At 37.7% G+C, this 27,020-nt stretch overlaps 1 protein-coding gene across 1 annotated transcript; it reads right to left on the bottom strand.

Moving 5' to 3' along the window:
* Positions 1-681: 681 nt before the first annotated feature.
* Positions 682-27,020, bottom strand: LOC308697175 (uncharacterized protein). Its single transcript, XM_081376318.1, has 9 exons — positions 26,970-27,020; positions 12,923-12,980; positions 12,462-12,500; positions 12,251-12,305; positions 11,676-11,722; positions 9,329-9,513; positions 1,688-1,834; positions 1,412-1,543; positions 682-1,284 (listed from the first exon to the last, which is right to left on the bottom strand). Exons 4-9 carry the CDS (start codon positions 12,259-12,261, stop codon positions 1,129-1,131), a joined length of 678 nt encoding a protein of 225 aa, XP_081232444.1. The 5' UTR covers positions 12,262-12,305; positions 12,462-12,500; positions 12,923-12,980; positions 26,970-27,020; the 3' UTR covers positions 682-1,128.

Raw genomic sequence — 27,020 nt, 5'->3', positions numbered from 1 at the left:
ATAAATCAAACGCTGTGTCTTTAACACGGTCGGAAGAAGCCGCAGCGCGGGCTTCCGAACCGTGCGCGAGACCAGTGGAGCTGGTTAATAAACACTGAGAAAGGGTCGCAACCGTCTCAGTATCATATGCCAGCCCCACGTGCGAATCCCATGCATACAAGCGGCGCGCTGCCTCAACAGACGCGGGACCTGATGCACTGGAAACGCGAGCCTGATCTAATTGATCGAACAGGCTCAAACGGGAGCGGAGCTTTTTCATTGAAAACAGTTTGCACAGACAGCGCCCTCGAGCACCGCCCGTGCATGCTCCACTCCCAGACAAACTACACAAAGCGTGTGTGTGTCATCCTCGCTCAAATAACGTGGGCAAGGGGACGAACACTGCCTGAATAGCTTCTCTTTTTTCGCCATAAATAATACTCTTTTCATGGGACAAACAACACCAAATAGAACAGACAAGATGACATAGAGCGCTTGCTGAAGACCAGAAGCTAACATTTCCTGGTTCCTGTGACCCTTTTGTAGCTTCCGGATCACCGTCACATGCGACGTCACGGGTGACGTTGCACCAATCAAGATTGGAATAGTTCCATAGTTGACTTCAGACGCTTCATGCCGAAGGCATTCCCCAAAGTATCGAGTATCGATGCAGCGGGAGTTCCCTTTACGAAAGGGAACACATTTTTACATGTAATTTATAAAAAGCATAAAAAACTTTATCTTATGAAATTTACACTCTTAGATTCCAGTTAAATGGTTCACTGGTTGCAACACTGACCTGTCATTCGTCTTGACTTTCTTTCTTCCTTACAATGGATTCTGAAATATATTGTTTATCATTACAGTGACTGCTAATTTACCAATAATACACCATGAAAAAAATAAAAAGATTTACTATTGTATGTCTTATAAAAATACATCACATTTACAATTTACACAATTGTAGTTTAAATGTCCCACTTTAACAGTATTCACAGGCAATGTACACAAAATTAAGGAGAAAATGTTTGAGAAATCGACAGAACTTTATTGTTTGTTGGCTAACGTGAATTTGCTCCATGTAAACTTGTCACAGGAAATGTGAAGCATTTTCTGGATTCATTTAACTGGAATTTAAACTGGATTCATTTAAATTAACACAATAAGGCCATGACTTGATTGGCAAAATCCCTGAAGTTTGCCTCCATTCTCCATCTTGCAATTGCATATTGTAGAATGTTCTTGAAATCTTTGTTTTTTGCTTGAAGTGAAATCCTCTGAACTCACTTGCTTCTGCATATGAACCTGTTTTCCAAAAAAGGAGGGGTGGATGAATTTAGCAAACATTATTATTATTATTATTATTATTAGACTAATAATATTATACTATTTTGGTAATAAATAAGTGTAAAAGAACCATCTATAATCTTACGTTACGGCTCTGTGCGATATCATTCATGGTGTTTAGCAATTCCAGCCCCAGAGATTCTCTGAAATCCATGTGTAATTTCTTAATTTCTTTGATCTCATCGCTTTCCATCATTTCCTGGTATTCTTCTTCAGTCTGGGAAACAAACGTATGATTATGCATAAAAACATATTCATAATCAGCAATCAACCCTGCTTTGCCTTAGTTTGAAACTTACTGTCATTGACTCAATGAAATGCTAAAAAGAACATAAATGTATAAATGTATTTATGACCTCACCGGCTCTTCGAAACACTCTCCAAGCTTGAAGGTTTCTATGGGTTTCATGTCACACTGGAACAGATCTCTCAAATTCATGGCCACGAGGTGCAAAAGCTCATCCTCATAGGCAAAGACCCTTCCATCTTCACCCAACAAGAGCACCAACTGCAGACCAAATGCATCACATGGGAAGTCATTGTTAATGAAAAATTCATTGTTCTTGTGTCCATTCATTTAAAACTTGTTGATTTCATTTGAGTGTGTGTAAAAGCATTTCTAACAGCTGAATTGGGGGTAGGAAAGAGCAGATGTAATAAACCAGATAGCCCGGGGAGATAACAAACACCTAGGCACGAGAAAGAATCTTAGTCGAAGAATACAGGATGTCATATAGTAGGGTCCCAGGCCCCCTCCTGAGGAAAGCAGGAGGTCATTTAGACTGTAAATGAAGGCCTTTTGGCTTCTCAGGGACAAAGAACAGCATGACCTGCCCGGGGGGGGGGGGGTAGAACCAGTCCATACTGAATGTCTTTAAGGAAATTTACAGAGACTGGTCTTACACCTGTGATGCTGTTTTTCCAAGTGAGATAAAAATTGCTTTTACAGCTGGTGTCAGAAGTGGGATCCTGTGCGGACGCTTCTTCTCCTGGTCCTGAGAACGGATTTGACGGGAAAGTGCACGACCTCGGCAGCAACAGGCGGCCGTCTCATACCTCGACGGTTTGAGATAGAAACTCAACAGATTACGAGAGAGAGAGGCAAAACCCCGCACTCAGGGCCAGTGAAAGAAAACTCCCACCAGGATTAAAAAATCCGCGACGATTGCGAGAAAAAAAAAAAACAGAAAAGCATCTCTGGGTAAGACACGGCAAATTGTTTTATTGAAGTTGAGTGTAATTTGATAATTGTGAGTGAACGTGAACCATATTGGCTGAGTTTTGCTTTTTGGTACGAGCAAGAGGTGAGTCAGTTAATCACAAATTTTATGGGGAGAAATTGATCTGACAAAGCAGACCAGTTTCTGCCTCACTTAGCTCGTTAGTGGACAGGGGATCCACTGGTGATTCAGAGAAATCACAGCTGCTGAGATGATTACGTTCTACTCGAAATTTATGTAAACCTTAGAGAAAGTTTAAAACAGGATTAAGAAGCTTCTGGGTGATTGTGCTCTACTCGAAGTTTTACCACATTGAATTGAGTCAAGCGAATAAGCGCACGTGGGGGAACTTTGAGTGGAACGTAATTACAAGACCAGGTTGAATTAATCAAGTAAAAAAGAAGTTTCTGGGTGATTGTGCTCTACTCGAAGTTTTACCACATTGAATTGAGTCAAGCGAATAAGCGCACGTGGGGGAACTTTGAGTGGAACGTAATTACAAGACCAGGTTGAATTAATCAAGTCAAAAGAATTGAGCGAGCGAATAAGCGCACGTGAGAAAACTTTGAGTGGAACGTAAACAAGCAGAGGTCCGTCCGATCTCGGAGTAAAAGATCGGGTCTGTCGAAGACGTTTGACAGATTCTGTAAGACACGTGTCGAATTGTGAAATCCAGAAGAGAGGAACTCAGCCAAAATGGGGTCATCTAACAGTAAAGTAGATCATTTTTTTTTTACACCAATTTTCTGTCAAAGGAGAAATAATTATGGTGGTAATTATGACTGACATAGGGAAATTGATAAAATATCATGATTTTCCAGAAGAGGAAACATTGAGTACAACAAGATTAAAAGTGGTTAAAGAATCGATAGGAACGTGAAAGTATTGTGCTATGAGAAAGAGATATGGAAGAAAACTGTGAACAGACAGTAGTTTGTTGAACTAAAGAAGATAGGGAAAGATAGAATGTTTTTCCTGATGGAAATTATAAACAGAGAATTGTTGGATTGCAGATAAAAGAGAACAGATGCAGAAGGAACTGGCATGTAGGGGAAGATAGGATGTTTTTCCTGATGGAAATTGTTGGATTGAACAGATACAGAAGGAAGTGGCATGTAGGGAAAGAGTGTTAGATAAAATAAGGCATTGAGTATGATTAACAGGGATTAACATGATATAAAGATTAGGAATCATGTACGCAAATGTAAGCAAAACGGGAAAAATTCTATATTTTGGAGATAAAATAATGATTGAAATTACGATGTGAATGCTTTATTGTATTAATGACATGAAAACAAGAGTATTGAAGAATAGATTGCCATATTTTTGAGTTGAGGATAGCTGTCTGTGTAATTTAGAGACTGAGAAGAATTAGGGAATCTTGTGGTCTCTGTGAAACAGTAGAGATAAGTAGGACTGAATAATTATAATACAATCTTGTGATTTATGTTGAATCTGCAAACTAACCATTTGATAGAAGAATAAGCTTTTAAAACCAGTGTTGATGAAATTAATTACACGTTAATGTTTTAATACTGTATGAAGAGTAACTGAATAGTCCTGATACAAAAGAGAGCAAATGCTGTAAGCAGCTCTGCTCTGAAGCTCTCAGTTTAAAGAGATTTGCAGATTATGTTTTTGTAAAAGTTTGATTCTGATTGGAAAGATAAATAGTAACTTGACTGGCTCCAAACAAAGAAAGTGCCAAACTAACACAAATTTAAAGAAAAGTCTGTGTTAATATGAGTTAGAAAGTAGATCAGTGTTAATATGATGAAGATTATAATTCGGCTATTGTAATTGAATTTGCAGCTGGGACAGTGAGGGAGAATGCAGAGAACTTATCAGTGGCTCTGTTTGCATTTCCTGAATACAACACAATGTTTCAGAAGTGCAAAATAGGGTGAAGCTGTTAGAAAGATAAAAGGCAGAATAACAGAGAGTGTTTTATTGCAGTCAGCTGGGTCATTCAGTGACTGTATGCGCACTGTATGACTGTAAAAGTAAATGAGGGAGAAATAAAGTTGATAGTTGGAACTTTTGAAAGTTGTAAGAAGATTGAAAGATTTAAGTGTAAGGAATTCCTTTTGAAAGGAAAGAACTATAAAAAGTACCGGTTGACATAAAATTACGGATAAGACTAAATGAGTTGCAAAATATTTTAAAAGTACCGGTCACTAAAAGGATGATTGTGTTTTTGAATGAAATGCTTTGATAAGGTTTTAGATGATATGGAGAGACAAATCTAATGAATGATTTATAATGATAATCAAAAAAATGTATCACAAGCAGGGAGCAGCCTCAAAAGTGAATCATAGAAGCAGATTGATAAACTCCTAGAGAAAACATTGAAGTAAAATTGAAATGAAATTGTTATTAAGAACTAGAATAATTCGTATTATTTCTTTAAGATAAAATAAACAGAAGCAGTGTTACAGGATTAACAGTTGCTAAATGTAAAATGTGTAAAAGGCATTTGATTAAACAAAGGCTTGTTAATGTTGATTTTAAAAGATAAGATTGTGATTTGGCCAAAACAGGTTTGCTTATCTGAATCTGGCACGTGCTGTGACTGAAACTGCCACAGTTTCAGTGCAACAGAGACTCATTCTAAGTGGATATTATGTCTAAATTACAATACATGTAATTCATGGAAAAGATGCCTTAAGATGGGCTACAGTTGAAAAAGATGGTAGATAAAGTCTGAAGTTAAAAGTTTATGAGAATGCAGTGTACCAGTCCTGAATGCCTCAAGAGTCTCTCTCTCATTCAATATCAGCTGAAAGCTGTTGTCTGAGGCTGTGTAAAGCACAGTGTTTCAGTTGAAAAGATTCATAGATGTGGAAAAGCTAAAACAAATCAGATTTGACAAATTTAGAGGACAATTTGTAAATGTTTTAAAAGTAAAACTGAATGATTTTAAAGAAGTCTTTAAAATAATAATGCAGACCTTAAATGATAGAAGTGACATTTTTGACCGCTTCTTTGTCTGCTTTTAGCCTCCACCATAAAACAGGGCCGATGGCTCCGGCTACAGAAGTAACAGTACACTGAATGTCAATATTAAATGTTCCAAGTGGATATGATGGTTCTTGATTACCTCGATTAAAAAAAAAAAAAAAAAAAAAAAAAAATTTCATTACCACAAACTATGATAATTTTGCTCAAGTGAAGTAGAGCCATAACTCAGTGTGCAGGAGGCGTAGATCCCAAAGACGGGTAAGATTCTCTGATGGCCATAGATGGGAACAACCTAAGGCAGGGATTATCGCCGCCACTGGGGCACCTGCCCACCAGGTTCGGGAGGTGTTACCTACAAGAAGGGAGTGGTTGTGATGCTACTTGGGGCCAAGAGCATCAAAGAGGGGTCTGTTCCCTACAACTTCCACTCCAATATATATATATCAAAATGTTCCTTCACTTAAAAGAGCTTAATTATCATATAGAGACAATTACATCCAATCTCAGTAATATGTAAATAGAATCACAGAGCACAACCAACAACCATCTTGATTACGGGGACTTCGAATAGCTTGTCACCTTAAACATTTGACCGTTCTGTTTTAACAGAAGATCAAAGATGTGACATAAGGAACATGATGTTGGTTGCCTTATGGGCAAAGAAAAATGTTTGATATTGAACTAGTTTTTAACTCCTGAAGGTCATTAGACATGGTGGTGGCTAAAGATGAGAACAGCTTGTGATGAGTCAAGAGAAATTTCTGAAAAACGAAGGTTAGGTGAATTGAGTATTTAAACTAAAAATAACCTTAGAAAAAAGATCATAGCATAATGTATTTTAGATTATTGTAACGGTTCTAATTTGAGTCAAACATTTGTATTTTGACATTTGTGAACTATTAAGGATTGACTATGACTATGATTATTTTAGTTACAGTCCTAGGAGGCTGTTGAAAAGATTATTTGCTTATAATGAGAGAGAAAGAGACTGCTTGAGTGGAGGAAGAGGATGGTACTCTGTCTGTTCTTCTGTTATCAGTCAGCCAAAGAAAGCTGAAGCAAAGTAATAATTATGCACCAAAACAATCCAGCTGACTTTTCTAAAATCAGATGAATAATGAACAGACATGCTTTGAAACTGGTTAAGAGGCCATAAAAACATTAGATAAAAGATACAGGAAAATGTAAGGTTAAAATGTCATTTAAAATTTAAATCTTTTTAGAGAAAAGATATGAATAAGAAATATGAGCAGTTCATAGTCAGGGATGAGTGTGAGTGTTAATTCATGTTTGTACAGTATGTGTTAGTTTAGGACAACTATTCTGTCTGAATAGTGTGTATAAATTTGTCATTAACCTCTGGAAAGAGTGTTTTAGCATTATAGATGGGTTAAGGCGAATGACAAATTTGAAAAGTAAGCTGAGGATTGTGAGTCAATCTGATGAGAAGGCAACACAGAACAGGATGAGCTTTAAGTTGATTGATCATCGAGCTCTGTCTATTTATTATTTTGGTCATTTATGATGTGCAGTAGATTTGAATTACTTTCTGGACAGGTTTAGGTATTGATGTGTAAATTAGAATTGTGAAGTCGTAGATAGCCGTCAGTCATGTGTTGAGAAAAAGTTATAGATTTGACAGCAACAAACACGTAGGCTAAGTAAATATCAGATTATCCAGAGAGCCCTTAACAGTTATGTATTGTAAAAAGGGGGAGATTGCTATTCGACTGACGTTGACGAAGTGTGCACACCACGACCTGACCTGACAAGAATGCAAATGTGTACCTTGAAATGTAAGTCGCTTTGGATAAAAGCGTCTGATAAAAGTAAGAGAATTTTATTATGTTAAATGTATGCACGAGATGGGTGTCGTGCATCAAGAGGAGGATGAATATGCTCATGGCGGGAACAAGAGAACGCACAGTAAAACAAGTGGTCAGATGAGTCTTTGAACTTTTTAGTATGGATAATTTGTATTCAGGCCACAAACAAAGACATTTCGGCCTCACAGGTGGGAAAAACAGTAAATCCAGGGGGGAAGGGCTAAACCCATTGTCTTCACAGCAGGCTGAGAGGTTATCTAGCTTTGACCTCATCGGTATATGAGGACAGTAAAAGTCCAGGAGGGGTTTATTTGAAGAACTTTATTTGTATTAACCAGCTAGATCTGGTTTACTAAGGGGTTCACATTTGCTGAAAGCCATCGCACAGGTGGGAAGATAAATGTTGGGAGGACATTGGGTTTAATTGTGTGCATTGTTTGTATTTTAAGTGTGCTAATAACAAGAATTGTTTTGACAGGAAACGCCGGAGCAGATGTGGCAGCACAGCAGACAAAAGAAAACTATGTGACAATAACCTCAACATTTGTTTTTCTTTACAGAAGATGCAGACTTTTGCGCATGGCATGAGCAAAGTGAAGAAACAGTGCCAAACCCTGTGTAATGCCTAACTTAAAATTTTCATTTTGCAGGATGTCAGGATGGATTGAACCAAACAGAACTGATTCTGTATTGTTTTGTTAACATGAACAACATGGGTTGAATGTTTTTTTCAGGGGAACAAGGACCCTGAGTGCTATTCAATGAGCAAGAAATTATCCGGTGATATGTTTCAGGTTGAAAATTTCACAGGTCACACCAAAGGGACGACACGACACGCGCTCACTAACAAAATCACTTAAGGCCTCCATTCGCAGGTGACAGTAGACAGTAAATGACTCATTCCAGTAGGGGTGCGATCGTGATCTAAGGGAAAATCTTGTAAGGATTTGAAAATGACTGAAGGATGTTAGACCTGGGTCCAAGCATCTGACCTAAACTATACCAACCAACATCAACAACCTCACACGCCAGCGCAAAGAATAAAGTAGGGGATCAATGATATGTGCTAGAAACAAATCTCCCCTGCCAACGTTGGAAAAAATCCTCTCTACGGCATGCAAAGTGTCATATTGGTGAAGATGGAACGTCCATGAGGCAACGAGATGATCAACATATCTGGAGAAAATGTTGACCAATTAATGGTTGAAGAAAAGTTTTGCGATTTTATTTGATTGAATCAAATTAGGGCTTAGTATTGATATACATGAAGGGTATAACTGTTCTTGAATTAAGACTTGAATTAATTCTATTCTTAAAGATTTAATAGTATAATGGGTTTGATTAGAAAACAGAAATGAATTTTTATTATTTTATTGGTTATCAGAGAATGATAAACAGGGGGGAGATGTTAATGAAAAATTCATTGTTCTTGTGTCCATTCATTTAAAACTTGTTGATTTCATTTGAGTGTGTGTAAAAGCATTTCTAACAGCTGAATTGGGGGTAGGAAAGAGCAGATGTAATAAACCAGATAGCCCGGGGAGATAACAAACACCTAGGCACGAGAAAGAATCTTAGTCGAAGAATACAGGATGTCATATAGTAGGGTCCCAGGCCCCCTCCTGAGGAAAGCAGGAGGTCATTTAGACTGTAAATGAAGGCCTTTTGGCTTCTCAGGGACAAAGAACAGCATGACCTGCCCGGGGGGGGGGGGGGTAGAACCAGTCCATACTGAATGTCTTTAAGGAAATTTACAGAGACTGGGAAAGGAGGAGTCAAGAATGTCAGAAACCTGTATAAAATGTCTCAGTTTTATTATGTCAGTAGGCTTTCTGTTTCACATCTGGGTGGCTGCGGTTGCGAAAAGATTCCTCAAAGAATAAAGCCTTTTCTTCTATATTACAATTTTGCCTTTTGAGTGTTGTCTTACACCTGTGATGCTGTTTTTCCAAGTGAGATAAAAATTGCTTTTACATCATCAATGGCACCGATCACCTCCATTTCCATCCGTTCTGGCAGGTAATAATCTTTCCAGGCTTCAAGCTGTTCTTCATCACCTTCGTACACTGTTCCATCTTGCCCACAAATTCTCAGAGTAGAACCTCTTGCTTTCAAGAGAGGAATCGTCGAGTCGCAATTACGCTTCACGAAATCTGCAATCTCACTGAGGTCCACAGCATCTGAAGCAAAATTATGATCATTATTATCAGTTAATTAGAAATATTTATACAGTTTTATAGTATGCAACAAGTGTGCAACACAAAGTTTATTTCTTTATTTTGTACTTTTGTACACAGAATGTACATTACACACACATTGCATGAATGTGTATGAATCGATCAATTTTGTATTATTTAAAGTTTTTAAAGTGTGCAGTAATAAGAGGTATGGATGAATCCTATTATCCATAATCCAATAAATAAATGAAAAAAGTGAATTCAACATTCCAGTAAACAACAGGATAGGAACGGGGGAAACTGGTAAGCCTGATGAAATTCATAAATCATCTCACGCTCGTTGTCTTGATTGTGACTCTTTGTCCCACAAAAGAGAAGTCTTCAAACTCTTGCTTGAACGGGGATTAGTTTTCTCCTCCTGCTGCATGGAATAAACGTCTTGATTCAGTGAACATTGAACACCAGGAAGGGATTTTCTGAACTTCTCCATCATTATTTACTCAATCTGAGCAACATCAGACTGACATCAATTTCCTGCAGTCCATTCGTTGAAGAAGCATTGATGGAGCTTGTCACTAAAATGGACACCAGGAAACTTTCTGATGATCATGCTTTCAAATCCTGAAGAATCTGCCAGTGAATAATTCCAGATTATATGATATTGATGATATTTGTTCCACGTCTTCTTGTCCAGTAGCCTTGTTACTTCTCACCAGCATTTTCCTCATGAACAGTGACAGATCCTATTCTTGCTCTCCAATTTGAGATTCATTTGTTAATTTTATTTCTATTATTAATTGATTGAACCCCTTCACACATCTGACTGAACAGCACATTTGAGTGAATATACAGAAAATGATTATTTATTAAATGTGATGTATATTAATACACTTGTGCTTTTGTAATTAGGAAACATACGATAATACACGAATATGATGCTTTCTGTGTCCACAAAAAGTGTCCTGGTCTCTTTATGAGGATTTTTGGAGAAACTCACATGTGTCCAAGTGATTATCCCGGTGGGACGCATCTTCTCTAGCCGAGGTTTGCTGCAATCGCAGGTTCTTCCAAATGTAAGGCCGGTGACACACTGAATGCGTGGCGTAAGCGTCTCAGCTGCGTGGCGTGTCCGTTTTTATTTCGGCTCCCATGTTAACAGGTTAGAGCTTGCACACTGTGTGCGTGACACGCGCGTCTCAGGCGCGGCTCGAGCCGCGTGGAAAACGCGTGCATTCTAGAAATAGAACCGACGCCTATTTTTCACGCGACACGCAAGCGTCTTGGAAGCGTTTCCAAGCAAAATTGAAGAGGAAAAGATGCTTATATGACATTTTGACACGAATACATATTAATAAATGTCATTTTGATGTTTGAAAGTGTCTGGGGTTTGACATAAATGCAAATATAAATGCAATTTAAAAAAATATTATCGATTTTCAAATACTGCACCTGTCAATACAGAATGAAATATTCTATAGTCTATATTGCCGTCAACACTGCCGACGTTGTCTTTGCTGCTATATATTTATGTTTAACATGAAGTATAGGCCTTCCACAACTCTCTCCCCATATGTCAAATATATCACCAATATGTCACCTAGCAGCAGCAGCGCCGCGTCAGACACGCTTCTGGTGTGCAAAGACATGGAAAACGTGACGCAGCCGCCACGCAACAGAAACGCCACGCTCACGCCACGCATCCAGTGTGTCACCGGCCTAAGAGGCATGTTTTGGAATCTCTCACACTTTACAGTAATATCTGAATAGACGTTCTGTGCAAATGTCACAGATCTTGTTGCTGGTCAAGATCTGCTTTCAGTATTTGCACACGTGCTCTACACAGTCCCATTACTACAAAATGGGAGTCTCCAAACATGACAACATTGTAGTCGATCAGCGGCCGATTCTTTCTTTAACGCAGTGTTTCAGTGAACAGAATCAGTCCATTACAGCTTCAAACATTGAGGCTAATGGCAGCTTGCTATATCAGTCCTCCTTGTGTTTCAAGTAGCCATATTAAAGAGATTAATGTTTATATTTTCTTTCCTTAGACTATGACTTATTTTAATGAGTATTCACCAAAATTATGCTGGTAAAAAAGAGGGCATAAAAAGTTTATCCAAGCTGATTCTTTGTTGAAACATTTTAAATGTGTTCTTTCTTACCTTTTTCAATGAATGACAGAAATTCCTCCTTGATTCCTTCTGGGGATCTAATGGAAAAAAGGGTGGGACTACATTTTATATTAAACATTTTATTTAAATATGAATTATTATGAAGTTAGGAACTATATAATGTTTGCTAATAATTTATTTTTATTTGCTTTTATTATCTTTGTTGAATTTGCTTTGCAGAGTATAATTGCCAATGTAAAAGTTATGGCCATACATAAAAGCAGAACGAGTACAAAGTATTTCACATCTGAATTACATAAGCTGAACATTTTGAATGTTAATTAGGACTAACTATTATATTGGTGTAATAGTAAGAGGGCAATATATAAAAATATATAAATCATGCACATTGTGAATTGCTACTAGCATGCATAAATAAATAAATAAATAAATAAATAAATAAATAAATAAATAAATAAATAAATAAATAAATAAATAAATAAATAAATTATTTAATTGGGAAGTTGTGCATCCATCCTTTTGTTTATAGCTAGTTTCAGTTAACCAATTCCCCGGTTCCCACCCTGTCCTTCAAAATGAACAGTGAGGCGCAATTCTTCACGTACTTTGTTGTCATGCTTCGAACTGTGTTTTCAAGACTGAAGCCTTTTTAACGTTGCACTACATGGTGAAAAAAAAAATCAAACAATACTGATTTTGTTATGAACATTGTGTAATAGAAGACATTTGCCTTTATTTGTTGAATTATTTAAAAGGAAATATTCATCTGTGCAAGATAAGATAACTTTCATGTGAATTATTTCCTGTGAAACATACCTGGTTCAGGAGGATGGGCCGGCTGTTGTGGAAGTTGTCCTAGATTACAATAATAATAAAATAAATAAATAAATAAAAAAACACAATAACATATTTTGATAATAAATAACAATGAAACGTATTCCAGGCCTATTGTTATATGTTGTTGTCTGCAACTTTTTTGTTTTTACCTTTTATTTTATTAGGACCACATTTCAAAATCATTATTCTTCCTTTATGTAACTTACAAAGTTTATGTAACAATGTTGCATTTGACATGTAGAAATTGAAGTAAATGTACAGTGTAGTTTTTATGTTTTGAAAAAAGTCTGCATTCAATGTAATTAACTTGAAATCCAACTTAAACTTTTAATTGCACATGCAATATGGTTTCTATAGCAACTATTCAAGATGACATAATTCTAAGGTACATCAAATGCCTAGAGTTGCATAGAAGTATAAATCATTTGAAATAAACAAACCTGGCAGAAAAGTTGAGAATGTGTACAGTGGATGAGGTACAGTAGACTGGACACAATCCTGCAATAACATAATAAATTGCATAAAAGAAAAAAAAAAACACAAATTGTATGCTTCTTTTACACGTCACTTTGATATATTTGACATTGTATAAAAAAAAATAGTGAAATAATACGGAAATTCTGGAAAAATAAAGACAGCTTGCAATTAAAAAAAAGAGAAAGAGAAAACAGTGTTCACATTGTTCCTTGTGACCAGTCTATCAGGCAGAACCAGTTTTGAAAGATATTTGCTGAAATGGGTGAACATTTAAGAACTCAGGCAGTGTTAGTTCTCATGTTAGTGTCTTATATATATATATGGTGGAAATGGGCAAAATTCACTGGGCGGACTCTATTTAAAAAAAAAAAAATAGAGGTCATCTGGCTTTAGATGACCTTTCAGATGTTTAAAAACCTTTATAATCTATAATAACTAAATTATAGAAATTATTTATTTTATGTCTCATTTAACCCCCTGGGGTCGGCTATTACAAATAATAAAAACAAAACGTTGTGTTTTTCATAAATTTACCCCTAATACCCATATTTTTTCAAAATGATAACTGCAAATCCACCTTTCACTGCTTGGAATTCAGTTGTTTCCATGAATTGCAGTGATCCATTTGCGTAGCTTTCGCCATTCTGTAAAAATATACTTCAGATTTGTTGTCAAATCTAATTGTGCAGTCAATCGTAAAGCTCTTTCCCTTTTAAGATGTGTTTTTCAAACAAATGCTGTCACTCCGTATTTTATGGGGATTTATGGTATTTTTATTATTTATTTGCCAAAACAAAAACTTTTATGATCAAAGACTTTTACCTACAACCACTATATGGCTCCAGAGGATTACTCAATGTGTTTTATCTCTTTTAGATTTAAGTTTAGACATTTCTAAAATCATTATTTTATCAATACAATTTTGTTTTTGATGTAGCTGATTTATATTTTTTAACAAATTATGTAAGAGAGAGCAGCTTCACCATTCTTTTCTGTGAGTGATTTTGAGAAGGGGGAGGGGGTCTGGGGTATTATTTAAATAAAATTTTATTTACAAAGAGTTTAGCCTAAATTGATTACCTCACAACAAGGCTACAATTAGCCACAAAAACTTATTTATTTTTTTCTTTTTTCTTTATTTAATCAATAACTAAAATGACACATTAGCTTGAAAACCCCTACAATTAACAAACAAACATTATAGACCGTTCTTATTTATCCGTAAAGTATTACATTACCAGTAGATTGTATTTAATAGATTTCACTTTGTAACTGTTAAACACATTTGCAGTTGGTTTAAGGTATCATCTTTACATGATTGGCCTGTATTACATTTACAGTTTTGACCAGCATGTGTCGCCATTTGTGTGTGTTTTGTGCCAGGCACGGCGTTATGGGTGCCACGCACGGCGTTTCTTTCTTCAAAAAGAAAAAAACTTTTGATATATTCTAATTTTGTCAAGAATTATAAAAAATTGGCAATAAGCTCATCATTTGTGCTAAAATAGTCTAAATGTTTAGTTTTAAAAACAATTTTAAAAAGCTGGTTATGACTATTGTGATGTTTCTGCGCAAGTTCAGCATTCAGTGAGGTTCGGGTTTGTTCCGACCAGAGCTCGTGAGCGGAGAGCGCATTTCTGAATATTCCGCTCCGCTCGCTCATTCCGCAGGGTCGCTCGCTCAACCCAGAATGGCCTGAGCCTGGCTCGAAAATATGCGGAATAAGGGCTGCCTCCAACAAATTTTTTTTTTTCTTTTTTCTAGTCGACTAGTAGTTTTTCATATAAAGCCATTCGTGGACAAATCGTATATTATTTTAATTACTTAAATAGGCTATATAGCCAGGATAATGAGCGTTTATGTAATATAGCCGCACTCAAGCGCACGACCGCACGCATAAAGCTTGCCACAAAGAACCGGTAAAAGTAATGATTATGAATGTGTCTAAAATAGCAAGGAGACATTTAATTGTTTATTAATAAACTGTTTTTTTCTGTGTCGCTGCAAAGATGAAGTTGACGATGCGGACTCACAAAAAACGCCAGAGAGAAATGCACACTTCATATGGATTTCATAATTAGAGAGTAGCCTATTTCTTTTTGGTTTCTTTTTTTTCGTTTAAAAGTAGACATTTCAAGCTTTCTATAATAGATAGCCTATATTTCTCAAATCTGTGAGGCACAAGCTGAGTTTCGGCGCCCTCCAGTTCACGTGAAATGCAGGTGATCGTGCTGGCGCCTTATTACATTGTCTGCTATATATTTGCTTCTTATTTATTAAATACAGGTAATTGGTTGAGAAAACATTGATCAAAATTAAGATACAATTTATACAAAACGAAAATCTTTTAAAAAGAGTCTTTCTATGAAAAAAATAAATAAAAAAACTCTCACCCACTCCATGTCATATCTTTCTCAGCGACCAGCGCCGTTGCTAGGAGGGCGCCAGCGCCTCTGCCTTGCGAGTGGATGATAGCCCTGAAGACGCCTAGCAATGGTATACCTTTAGTGGTAGCATACCTTTAATTAAGCTATACCTTAAGAGTCTTCATAGCGCACTAAGAGACAACGCCAGGTAAGATGCATATGATGCGTAATTGAGATTCCAAAGCGCTCTTCTTTGGTCAGAACCATGGAGAGCGATCGTGGATCGGTCCGTCCTATGTACCGAAACTTTTTACAGTGCAACAAAATATTCATAGAGCATCAAGCTATTAAAACCTATATTATGTATACTCACAGATAATATAACAGTAGCCTATATTAGTCAGTAATTTTTATTAGGTTAAACAGTGATTGGATAAATGTTTTTAATTTAACGTTTTTAATTTAAGGCCCACCCACAATTGGTCTGCCCCATCCAAAACTGGAATCCTGGCGCCGTGGCTGTTTTGTGCATCTCACGCATGTATTTCTGGATTAGCCTACAGTGTGCGTTTCTGGATCTGTTACTGTTTTTTTTTTTTTTCACTAGATACATGTAACGTAAATTCGATTTCAATATCCGAAAAGCTCTTTTCGAACAAAACAACCCGTTAATTTTAAGATGGCCATTTTTTTTATTATTTTAGACCGGATCGTTTCAGCGACGTTAATACAGCTTACCCATACGAAAGTTTCTGTTATGACATCTGTGTAGCGTTTATACGCCCACGTATAAATATAATTAATTATTATTCATAACGAATTATGATCAATAATTAATAATTTAATTATTTTCAAAATTTACTGTAACAGAATCAATAATATGATCATTTATCAGTTCATCCAATGAACAGAAGGCATAAACAATTATTAACTCTAGGAAATATAATATCTTCCTGGCCAAGAAAGAATAACCCCCTAACAGTAAATTAAGAAATAGGGTAAAAGCATAGGTAACTTTTGATCGAAGTTCAAGACAATAAATCTGATAAGCACATACACAAGTAATCTCTTTTCAAATACAAACAATACTTTATTGATTATATACTAACACATACAGCTAATCTCTAACACAAACACACACACACACACACACACACACACATACGAGTTGCAGAAAGGAAGAGAGTGAGGAAAGAGTGGGTTTAAGAGTGAAAGGATGAAATCTCACGATTCCATATGCACTTAGACATGACCTGGAACGAACCATCAATCATTAATTTAACCCTTCTATCGTTTCTTAGACAGGTTATTAAATTTATGTAAATACACCAGTGCAGCTTTTAGTCTGGAGGTAGTCTACTTGCGTCTTTGCTTTTGCGTTCCTTTTGGGAATTCCTTTGGTCAGCGTCAGGGTTCGTTCGTTGGTTATAGTCTCCTCGTGCCTGGATAGATGGGGCGAGGACCAGTCACGTGTGGCTGGCGGTCGCGGATGGTTGATGCGTCTTTGAAGTTGAAAGCGTGCGTTGCAGCCGTGAATCGTGGAACGAAACTTTGCAGCAAAACTTAACTTAAAACCGAGACTTTCAATCGGAAAAGAAGAATAACACAAAAGAAAGAAAGAAAATAAGATACGGAAAGGAGCTAGATGACTGGAAATTGAATCTAACCCATATCTGATATTAATTTGGGTTGATCTGCTCGTCTGTTAACGTTACATGGTTACTAAAACCATCGTCTGCCGTCTCCGTCTTTTTCTGCACTCGTTGAGAGCTCTTCTGTATCAGAACATTTTGAACGAACTAACTTTTGGACTCCCGAGAGCGAACTTGGAGAGAGAGCCCAGAGAGTTTTGGGTCTAAGGTTTTTAACTAAAATTTGTCCTCCCCTTCTGAAGAGAGCGGACCAATTAGACACTGTTCTTTGTTTTCAAAGTCATAAATCATGTATTCCCTGAGGGGTTTTTCTAATGAAACTAAAAGACCAGATGCAGTTTAGGCATGATTTCGAATTATCAGAATATGAACATTTTTAAACAGATTTAATTCCCGTCATCTTGCTATTTGTGTTCGTAAGATAGCATTGATATGAAACAGTACACACTTCACACATTCACACGTCTAATAATTATAATTATAACAATTACATGAATTATATGGGATCAAAGCATATTAAACGGACACATATATATCGTAGAAACACATAGAATGATGTATGATGTTTTTAAGTCCGTTGAAAATTGTTCTTGAATGAGTTTTATGGATCTTGATAGGTAAAGTCTTTTTGGTGTGCAAAGTTTAGACATTCCAATCTGAGGTCATGGATAGTTCTTGCTGAAGAGAGGTTTTGTTCATCTCTCATGGGACCAAGATGGGGTCCGTTGGCCGCAGGGGTCAGCAGTAATCATCTCTAAACCGATTCGTCTTGCAAAACTATCAAACGTTGACCAGTTCTTCCTTAAGTTAACCAATAAAAGTCTTTGGTAAGCAGACTTTCTGGAGACTGGGTGATTTATGGCTCTGGTTCGTGAGGACTCTTGTGTGAGACCTTGGTCTCTGTCTTTCTCTTAACCAATCAGTAATTTCGGCAACAAAGATAGTATTGACCAGTTATTTCGTTAGTGCTGGGGGTCAGTTTTAAACAGCCCGACTGGTTGGCGCCTGGCCCCGATGACAAGATGGATGAGGATCATGAGACGTTCTGAACAAGTCTTTCCCCCCCCCCTCATTCATCGAGAAGCAGAGAATTTGAATTAATATTCAAAAAGAAGATGAGTCGGTGGTTGGTTCCTTCTCATTGTTGTTACATATCCCCCCTTCGGTCACTGATGGGTTGAGTAGAAGGCATCGGTGAACGCTGGAGAAATGAGTAGAGGAAGCAAACACAAACAGCAAACAACAAGACAACACCTCCATGACTGGTCACTTTACTGGTGCAGGGCATTAGATTACCTAGGCATAAACAGGTTCACTCTCTCAATATAGTTAATCACGTTGAATAAAGTTTAGTTCAATTTTAGGACGTTATCCTAATTTATTTTGGGATGGTGATTAATCAATTTTGTGACTAAATTTGATTGGTTTGTTTTCTTCTCTTCTAAATCGTTCTAGGCTTGGACCAATTTACCTTTCAATTTGTGATACGAATGATGCAGGGAGTTCTCTGGCTCACATTCGTTTTAAGGTGACTTACAAATATTAGGCGTGGTGTGTCAATCCTATTATTGTGACCTTGACCCTTATGGGGTGGACAGGCCTTTTACCTAATAAAAGAAGGAAAGGAAGGAAGGAAGAGGTAAAACAAAACAAAGCAGTTGAGTGTTCCTCCGGATATGACTTGTAACTACTGTTGCACAGCTAAGGTGTCAGGGATCATGATGTAATGAGAGGTGTTCTCAGGTGTACTTGTTGGATGGGTAGTTACCATGTTTCCTATGGTAAGTGTAGCTAAGTTGTTAAGCTAGTTTCCGAAGTTAGTTTCTATCTGTGGGGGAAAACATGTTTGTTGCATGTTTTGCATGGCAGAGGTGGTTAACTTCTGTATGTTAGTGAGTATGTTAGGGGTGTTGTGTAGTACATGTATGTATGCATGTATGTATGTATGTATGGTCAGATCTGTTTCAGTCTGTTTTGCTCCCCCCTTTGCTTGATGGCTGAGCTTTGATGAGCTTGCTGCCTCTTCGCCTTAGAAAAGGGATCTTCTGTGATCTGCTGGGGTCAAACCAGTAAGGCAGGAAGTTCTCTGGCAGACATTGGGAGGCAGTTTGGCATGGCTGCGTGAAGCTGTGGTGCAAAACTTTGTCTCCGTTGTTGCATTCCTCCGATGATGCCTTCTGGTTGTGACAGACTTTCTGACCTTCGGTGCTTACTGTTGTTGCTGTAGCACACACATGGTTCTTGGGTTTGGAGCTCGTTTGGTGGTTTCTTTATGAGTGATGGGGTAGCCAGGATGGTGTTTTCTGGTACCTCAGTGGTTGACTGTGAGAGACCACTTTGTTCTGTGTTGCTGTAGAACAAGTGGTTGTCATCTTCGTTATGAAGGTGTATCAGATGAATCGGTGGTCTCCCGTTCCATCCTGTTTTCTAGGAACACTTCCAGTCGCCTCATTAGTTGCTCCATGTCTTCTGAGGTTAAACTGTCTTGTTCTTGGGCATACTCAGTGCTGTGCTTAACTGAGTGGTGCCGAGGTGGGTTTCTTGAGAAGCGTGGCTGGTGCCATGACTTTTCCATGCGGTTGGTGTGGTAGCTGTCATCGGCATGGGAATCACGTTCTCTGTGCTTCTTACGAAGAACTGTGGTGTTGTCGTGCCACTGGTTGTCTTCCAGTGCAAGGCTTGTGTCTTGGCTGAAGGAGTTTGAAACTGTGGATGTTTTCAAACCTTTCTTTGAGGACATCTTCTGCTTGATGTGGGCCTTGTGCGTCAGGTCACGTAGCTGCTGAATTGTCATTGTGTCTGCACAGGCCTCGAGACCAAAATGATGACTTAATCCAGGGTGCAGGTTTCTCAGAAAGAGGTTTTTGAAGTTCACATCCTCTTCTTGTTCAGGTGAGTTATGTGCACCAAAGAAGGCTTGTCGAAAACGGTGGTAGTAGGCTTGAGGAGTCTCTTGTCGACCTTGTTTGGTTTCCAAAGCGATTAACACACCATGTTCCGACTCTGGGCCTGTGAATTCTTTTATCAGTGTCTCACATAGCAGCTGGTAATTTGACTTGACATGAGCAGGTTGTCGGTCTAGGAAGCTTCGTACCTCTGAACTGGATGTCGATCTGAGGAGGTAGAACCTGTCTCTGTCAGTCACATGTGGTCTCACCTCTAGGTGGAAGTTGATATCTCGGATGTGGGACTGGATGTCCGGGCATTCCGTGGAGTTTGGGTTGAACTGAGTGATATTCTTAACCAGCTGGTTGAGATCTTTAAAGGTCATCCCCTGTGCAGCTTTGGAGTCTGCCTGGATGAGTTCTCGTTGCTTGTTGGCAGTGAACGGTTCTGTGGTGAAGGCTGGTGATGTTTTGGGTTGTGGCCATTCACTTCTTTCTCTGTATGCCAGTTCTTGGATGGAGGACTCTGTTCTGCTCAGCAGTGGTGATGCTGAGGGAGGTCTCTCCCTTCTTGGCTCTGGTTTCTGTTTGAAAACATGCCGGAGTTCATCTCTGACCGCGTAGAGCTCGTTGTTGGCGTCATCTCGCTGTTGGGTCAGATGGTCAATGTCAGCACTGCACCTTTCCAGGTGGTCTTTCAGAGCATTAATTTCAGAGTTCTTATCTTTAATATCAGCTTTAGCTTTCTCTAGCTGATGTTCAGCAGACTGGAGTTGGTTTGCCAGGTGCTTCTGGACAGTCTTTAATTCTTGTTTGTCACGTTCAGTGACTGCAAGGGCTTCTTGGAGCTTGTCAACTTGTTTCTTTGTTTCTTGCTCCACTTCGTCAGGCACTTGAGCTTTCGCTTTGAGCTGGTCTGTGCAGTGTTGAGTGTGCATCAGCTCTCTCAGGAACTCAGTGGTCTGACGCTTGAAGTCGTCCTGGACTTTCACTTCCAGCTTGTCTATGCGGCTTTGAGCACGTGTCAGCTCCTCCTGAAGGTGGGTGATGTGCTTGTCGCTTAGTGTCAGCTGGGCTGTGAAGGCATTGCTTAGGGAACAGATGATCTTGGTTAGTTCCACGTGGTTGTGGTTCTGATTCTGGCTTGAATCATGTGTCAGGAGTCTTCTCAGAATTATGATTATTATTAAAAATAATAACAGTTCAATTGTCTTTGGTGTGAGGCAGTCTGTGATGCCTCTGAGCCAGGCGTCCACGTCAGTGGGGTTCGTCGTCCACGGCATGTTGGCACGCTGGGGTGAAGAGACTGACACAGATCTGTGTGGGGTGTAAGCCTATGTGGTTGAACAGCTAAATGTTGTCTAAGTGACTGTACAACAATAGTGAAGTGTTGTAATGTCTAAGTGTTGGTCTCAGTGTAGACAGGTAGGTTAGTGATGTGGAAACTTTGTCACTCAACTAAGTGAGGGAAAGAGAGAAAAAGGTTAAAACAAATCTCAATTGCAATGTTTTTTTTTTTCAATGGGAGAAATATTTTTTTTATAAATATTTTCTATCAATGAAAAGCTGGTTCAAACTCGTGCTGTGAGGACTATGTCACTCACTGAGTAAGGGAAAAAGAGAGAGAGGTTAAAACCAATTTCACTAAAACAAGAAAGAAAATTCTTAAGTGGGAGAAATATTATTTTTCTCGTAAATGCTTCCTATCGGTGAGAATCTGTTTCCAGAAAGGTAAACAATATTATTGTTTATGTTTACAAGGAAAAATAATACAATAATAATGCTGATACCTTTTTCCGAGTATTACAGGATTGACACCACACACCGTCAGTTGGACCGCTTACAGCTGGGATGCTATGAAGGCGAGGGTTGCTCAACACTTGTCTCTGTTAACTGATCTTGGATAAGATGTTAAATTGTAAATTGTGTTTACAAAGACAGAGAGAGTATGGAGAACAAGAGAGGGTTTGATTACAAATCAAATACCTAATAATTGTTTTCTTTTGGAAAAATTATCTTTCTCTTTCTTTAGACTCGATTGATGGTTCTTCCAGATTTGTTTCCCACAAATGTGAAGGATGGGAACGCAGGACAAAACAGGAAGGATGTAGGAAGGAAAGGAGGGAAGGAGATTGGATCCACAAATGGCTCTGGAGCCTTTGTCAACCTACGAGTTTAGAATTGATAGTTGCCAACAACTAAACATTCACAAATAAAACTTTGTAAGAGAGGTTTATCTCTGATTTATTTGAAACTTGTAGTGAGATGCCAATGTCTCCTATTGAGGCTCAGGTGTTTCACTCCCAAGCTAGGAATCGAAAGAGAAATTTAGAAATTAGGAAAATTATGAAATTAGATTTATTAAAAATAAATCTAGAAATCATTAGAAATTACCTGTTTAGAAAAATAAAACTTAAATATTGATTTAATATTTCCCTTTTTTAAATCAAATTAGAATTTGGCAATTAATAATCATAAACCAGTATTTTCTTTTCAAGTAAAATGCAGGTAAATGAAATTAATAATTGTGAACCGAAATTTCCTTTTCACAGAAAAATATGGGTAAAGTATGAGACAGGTAAAATAGGAAAGAAGAAAAACCCAACAGGTGTAACAGGTGTTTAAATGGTTAAATCACTTTAACGTTGTTCAAACAGACACGGTATTTAACCACTGATGTTAATACTAATGACAAACGTAGATAATGCTTAAGGCTTTAGCATATAGGTTAGGCCTCAATGTAAACAACTACTTAGCTTAGCTTTAGCTTAGCTTAGCTTAGCCACAAATGGGTTTTGTTTCAGTTTGTTTACACTGTGGCGTTGGTCAGAGTTCACCCGGAAGCGTTGGTTAAGACTTCCGTGTCACGATTGTAACTATGGCGACAAAACAAACTCTAGTGGGCAAAAAGTGAATTGCAGTTTGTAAACAGTAATGCATGTTACATGAAATGTCGGCGCATTTCAACAATGTTCAAAGAAATATGCACGTACAGTTGATAATATTATGTGAAATGACGGCGCATTTCAAACTGTACAAATGGGACACCACTCGTAGCTGTTTTTACGACGTGGGGCTTCACTCAGTTTGTTAGGAGTGAGATTAACTTTAAAGGGCAGCTTTGTGCTGTAATAGATGGAACAATTATAGCGATCTCTGTGGATCGTCTCTGTGCAATTTTATGTGAGCACACGAAGACAACAGGGTTTTTAACTGTTGGTTGAGTTTCAACGTCAAGCTTTACTTGAATACAACTTTAAATAATTCCTATTCAACTACACTCGGACATACGCAGTGTTTACACGAGAATTAATTGAACAGACACAGATAAGCTTATCGTTTATCACGGGAATTGCCGTGGGACACGCACGGACAACCTGAGAAATAAAGACTAATCTGTGAGGAGAATATTCGTCCCAGTGGAACACGCACTGAGTGACGATCAGATAAATAAGGACTAACGTTCACGTTAGACGAGGGACACGCTCGTCCGTCCTTTACATGGTTATTTTAATTAGCAGCTACTGCAGTTTTAATTTCATTCAGCTCTCTGACTGATACAAACACACATAAGTTACCGTTACAGCTTTGAAAGACGCTGGAACACGCAGACGTCAGTACGCTATAATCAAAGTATTTCAGAGATTGAGGGACACGCTCAATCCTTACCTTATCATTGTGTGAGATTTTATATCTTGGGTTATTTTACTGCAGTTTAAAATAAAATAACACGGGAAGGGAGGCAGACTAGACTAGAGTAGCAGCTCAAGCAGCAGACATCCATTCAAACAGTGCGCGCGGCGCGCGCTGCATACGTCATACACAGACTCTCAGAGGTTCGGATCTCTCATCCGCATGAAAATGAAAATATAAATTACTTCGTATATGCTTACAATTTAGGTTAAACTTCCCGCATTCTCTCCACCATAAATAATGTAGCGTTTATACGCCCACGTATAAATATAATTAATTATTATTCATAACGAATTATGATCAATAATTAATAATTTAATTATTTTCAAAATTTACTGTAACAGAATCAATAATATGATCATTTATCAGTTCATCCAATGAACAGAAGGCATAAACAATTATTAACTCTAGGAAATATAATATCTTCCTGGCCAAGAAAGAATAACCCCCTAACAGTAAATTAAGAAATAGGGTAAAAGCATAGGTAACTTTTGATCGAAGTTCAAGACAATAAATCTGATAAGCACATACACAAGTAATCTCTTTTCAAATACAAACAATACTTTATTGATTATATACTAACACATACAGCTAATCTCTAACACAAACACACACACACACACACACACACACACACACACACACACACATACGAGTTGCAGAAAGGAAGAGAGTGAGGAAAGAGTGGGTTTAAGAGTGAAAGGATGAAATCTCACGATTCCATATGCACTTAGACATGACCTGGAACGAACCATCAATCATTAATTTAACCCTTCTATCGTTTCTTAGACAGGTTATTAAATTTATGTAAATACACCAGTGCAGCTTTTAGTCTGGAGGTAGTCTACTTGCGTCTTTGCTTTTGCGTTCCTTTTGGGAATTCCTTTGGTCAGCGTCAGGGTTCGTTCGTTGGTTATAGTCTCCTCGTGCCTGGATAGATGGGGCGAGGACCAGTCACGTGTGGCTGGCGGTCGCGGATGGTTGATGCGTCTTTGAACTTGAAAGCGTGCGTTGCAGCCGTGAATCGTGGAACGAAACTTTGCAGCAAAACTTAACTTAAAACCGAGACTTTCAATCGGAAAAGAAGAATAACACAAAAGAAAGAAAGAAAATAAGATACGGAAAGGAGCTAGATGACTGGAAATTGAATCTAACCCATATCTGATATTAATTTGGGTTGATCTGCTCGTCTGTTAACGTTACATGGTTACTAAAACCATCGTCTGCCGTCTCCGTCTTTTTCTGCACTCGTTGAGAGCTCTTCTGTATCAGAACATTTTGAACGAACTAACTTTTGGACTCCCGAGAGCGAACTTGGAGAGAGAGCCCAGAGAGTTTTGGGTCTAAGGTTTTTAACTAAAATTTGTCCTCCCCTTCTGAAGAGAGCGGACCAATTAGACACTGTTCTTTGTTTTCAAAGTCATAAATCATGTATTCCCTGAGGGGTTTTTCTAATGAAACTAAAAGACCAGATGCAGTTTAGGCATGATTTCGAATTATCAGAATATGAACATTTTTAAACAGATTTAATTCCCGTCATCTTGCTATTTGTGTTCGTAAGATAGCATTGATATGAAACAGTACACACTTCACACATTCACACGTCTAATAATTATAATTATAACAATTACATGAATTATATGGGATCAAAGCATATTAAACGGACACATATATATCGTAGAAACACATAGAATGATGTATGATGTTTTTAAGTCCGTTGAAAATTGTTCTTGAATGAGTTTTATGGATCTTGATAGGTAAAGTCTTTTTGGTGTGCAAAGTTTAGACATTCCAATCTGAGGTCATGGATAGTTCTTGCTGAAGAGAGGTTTTGTTCATCTCTCATGGGACCAAGATGGGGTCCGTTGGCCGCAGGGGTCAGCAGTAATCATCTCTAAACCGATTCGTCTTGCAAAACTATCAAACGTTGACCAGTTCTTCCTTAAGTTAACCAATAAAAGTCTTTGGTAAGCAGACTTTCTGGAGACTGGGTGATTTATGGCTCTGGTTCGTGAGGACTCTTGTGTGAGACCTTGGTCTCTGTCTTTCTCTTAACCAATCAGTAATTTCGGCAACAAAGATAGTATTGACCAGTTATTTCGTTAGTGCTGGGGGTCAGTTTTAAACAGCCCGACTGGTTGGCGCCTGGCCCCGATGACAAGATGGATGAGGATCATGAGACGTTCTGAACAAGTCTTTCCCCCCCCCCCCCCCCTCATTCATCGAGAAGCAGAGAATTTGAATTAATATTCAAAAAGAAGATGAGTCGGTGGTTGGTTCCTTCTCATTGTTGTTACATCTGTTAAAGTAACGGTTTCTATTCAGATTTTCGAACAATATTACATTTCATCATCCAAGATTATTTATTTACCTCAAGCGGTCTGCTTTGAAGTTCTGTGAGTAGTAAGAAAGACGCGCACTGATAGACAAGCATTTCCATTGGCTGCAGTCTGCAGGCATTGGCCAATAACAAAAGTCGACATAGCGCAGCCAATTTTACAGAATGCCATTGATAAATATCAATATCCCTCGAAGTTTTTATTATCATATATTGTGCTACATTTATGTAGCTATTATATTGTAGGTAAAATATAGTAATCATTACAATGTCCAATATATATATATATATATACAATATATATATATATATATATGAAGAGTTCAGATGCAAAAACCTCTAAATGCCATCTGAAATTTCCTCCTAGAATGATCATTTTTATGAAGCTCGTATATTTAAGTTCAATAATTTCACTTAAATGGCAATGAAAATTACCAATTAATTGCCATTTAAGTGAAATTATTGAACTTAAATATACGAGCTTGATAAAAAGGACCATTCTAGAAGAAAATTTCAGATGGCATTTAGAGGTTTTTGCATCTGAACTCTTCATATATTTGGAAATTGTAATGATTACTATATTTTACCTACAATATAATGTTTCAACTGGAACGCCGTCCTTACTCGAAATTCACTCCCCCCACTCCGTCCCCCCGCGTCCCCCCCATTTCCAGCCCTGTGTATATATATATATATATATATATATATATATATATATATATATATATATATATATATATATATATATGTTTTGAGAAACATGTTTAGGGAGTTACATTTAACAAATAAACATCTTTGTCACTTTAAAATAATGGTCCAGAACACTAGTAGTCCTTGAAGAGTGACTAGGTAACACTTGAGTAAGTAGTGATGAATTTTATGACTATTTTCATAGTAGAAATGATAACATTATCATTTTTATAGGAATAGCACCCTAAAAATAGCAACTGTACACTGCATTTTACATACATAGATATCTGTAATGCCCTCAATGGCTTTCATTATCAATTTAATCTGACAAACAAGATATTTTTAAGCTAACAAAGTAGGATCTATTGAAAAATGTAAAAACTTACCCAACTTTTCTCACCAGACAGTTTTTGGTGGTTAGCTGTACACTGTAAAAT

The sequence above is a fragment of the Scardinius erythrophthalmus genome (assembly GCF_964197995.2).
Source record: "Scardinius erythrophthalmus genome assembly, chromosome: 10".
Taxonomy (NCBI): Eukaryota; Metazoa; Chordata; class Actinopteri; order Cypriniformes; family Leuciscidae; genus Scardinius; species Scardinius erythrophthalmus.
Note: the sequence above shows the minus strand (reverse complement) of the source record. Positions and strands in the feature narration are given on the sequence as shown.

What these genes read in the sequence shown, in the direction of transcription:
- LOC308697175 (XM_081376318.1), bottom strand. An exon ending in CAGAACGGATGGAAATGGAG is followed by an intron (nt 1,835 to 9,328) that starts GTGATCGGTGCC and finishes TTTGGTCTGCAG; the next exon opens with TTGGTGCTCTTGTTGGGTGA. An exon ending in ATATCGCACAGAGCCGTAAC is followed by an intron (nt 1,285 to 1,411) that starts GTAAGATTATAG and finishes TTTGGAAAACAG; the next exon opens with GTTCATATGCAGAAGCAAGT.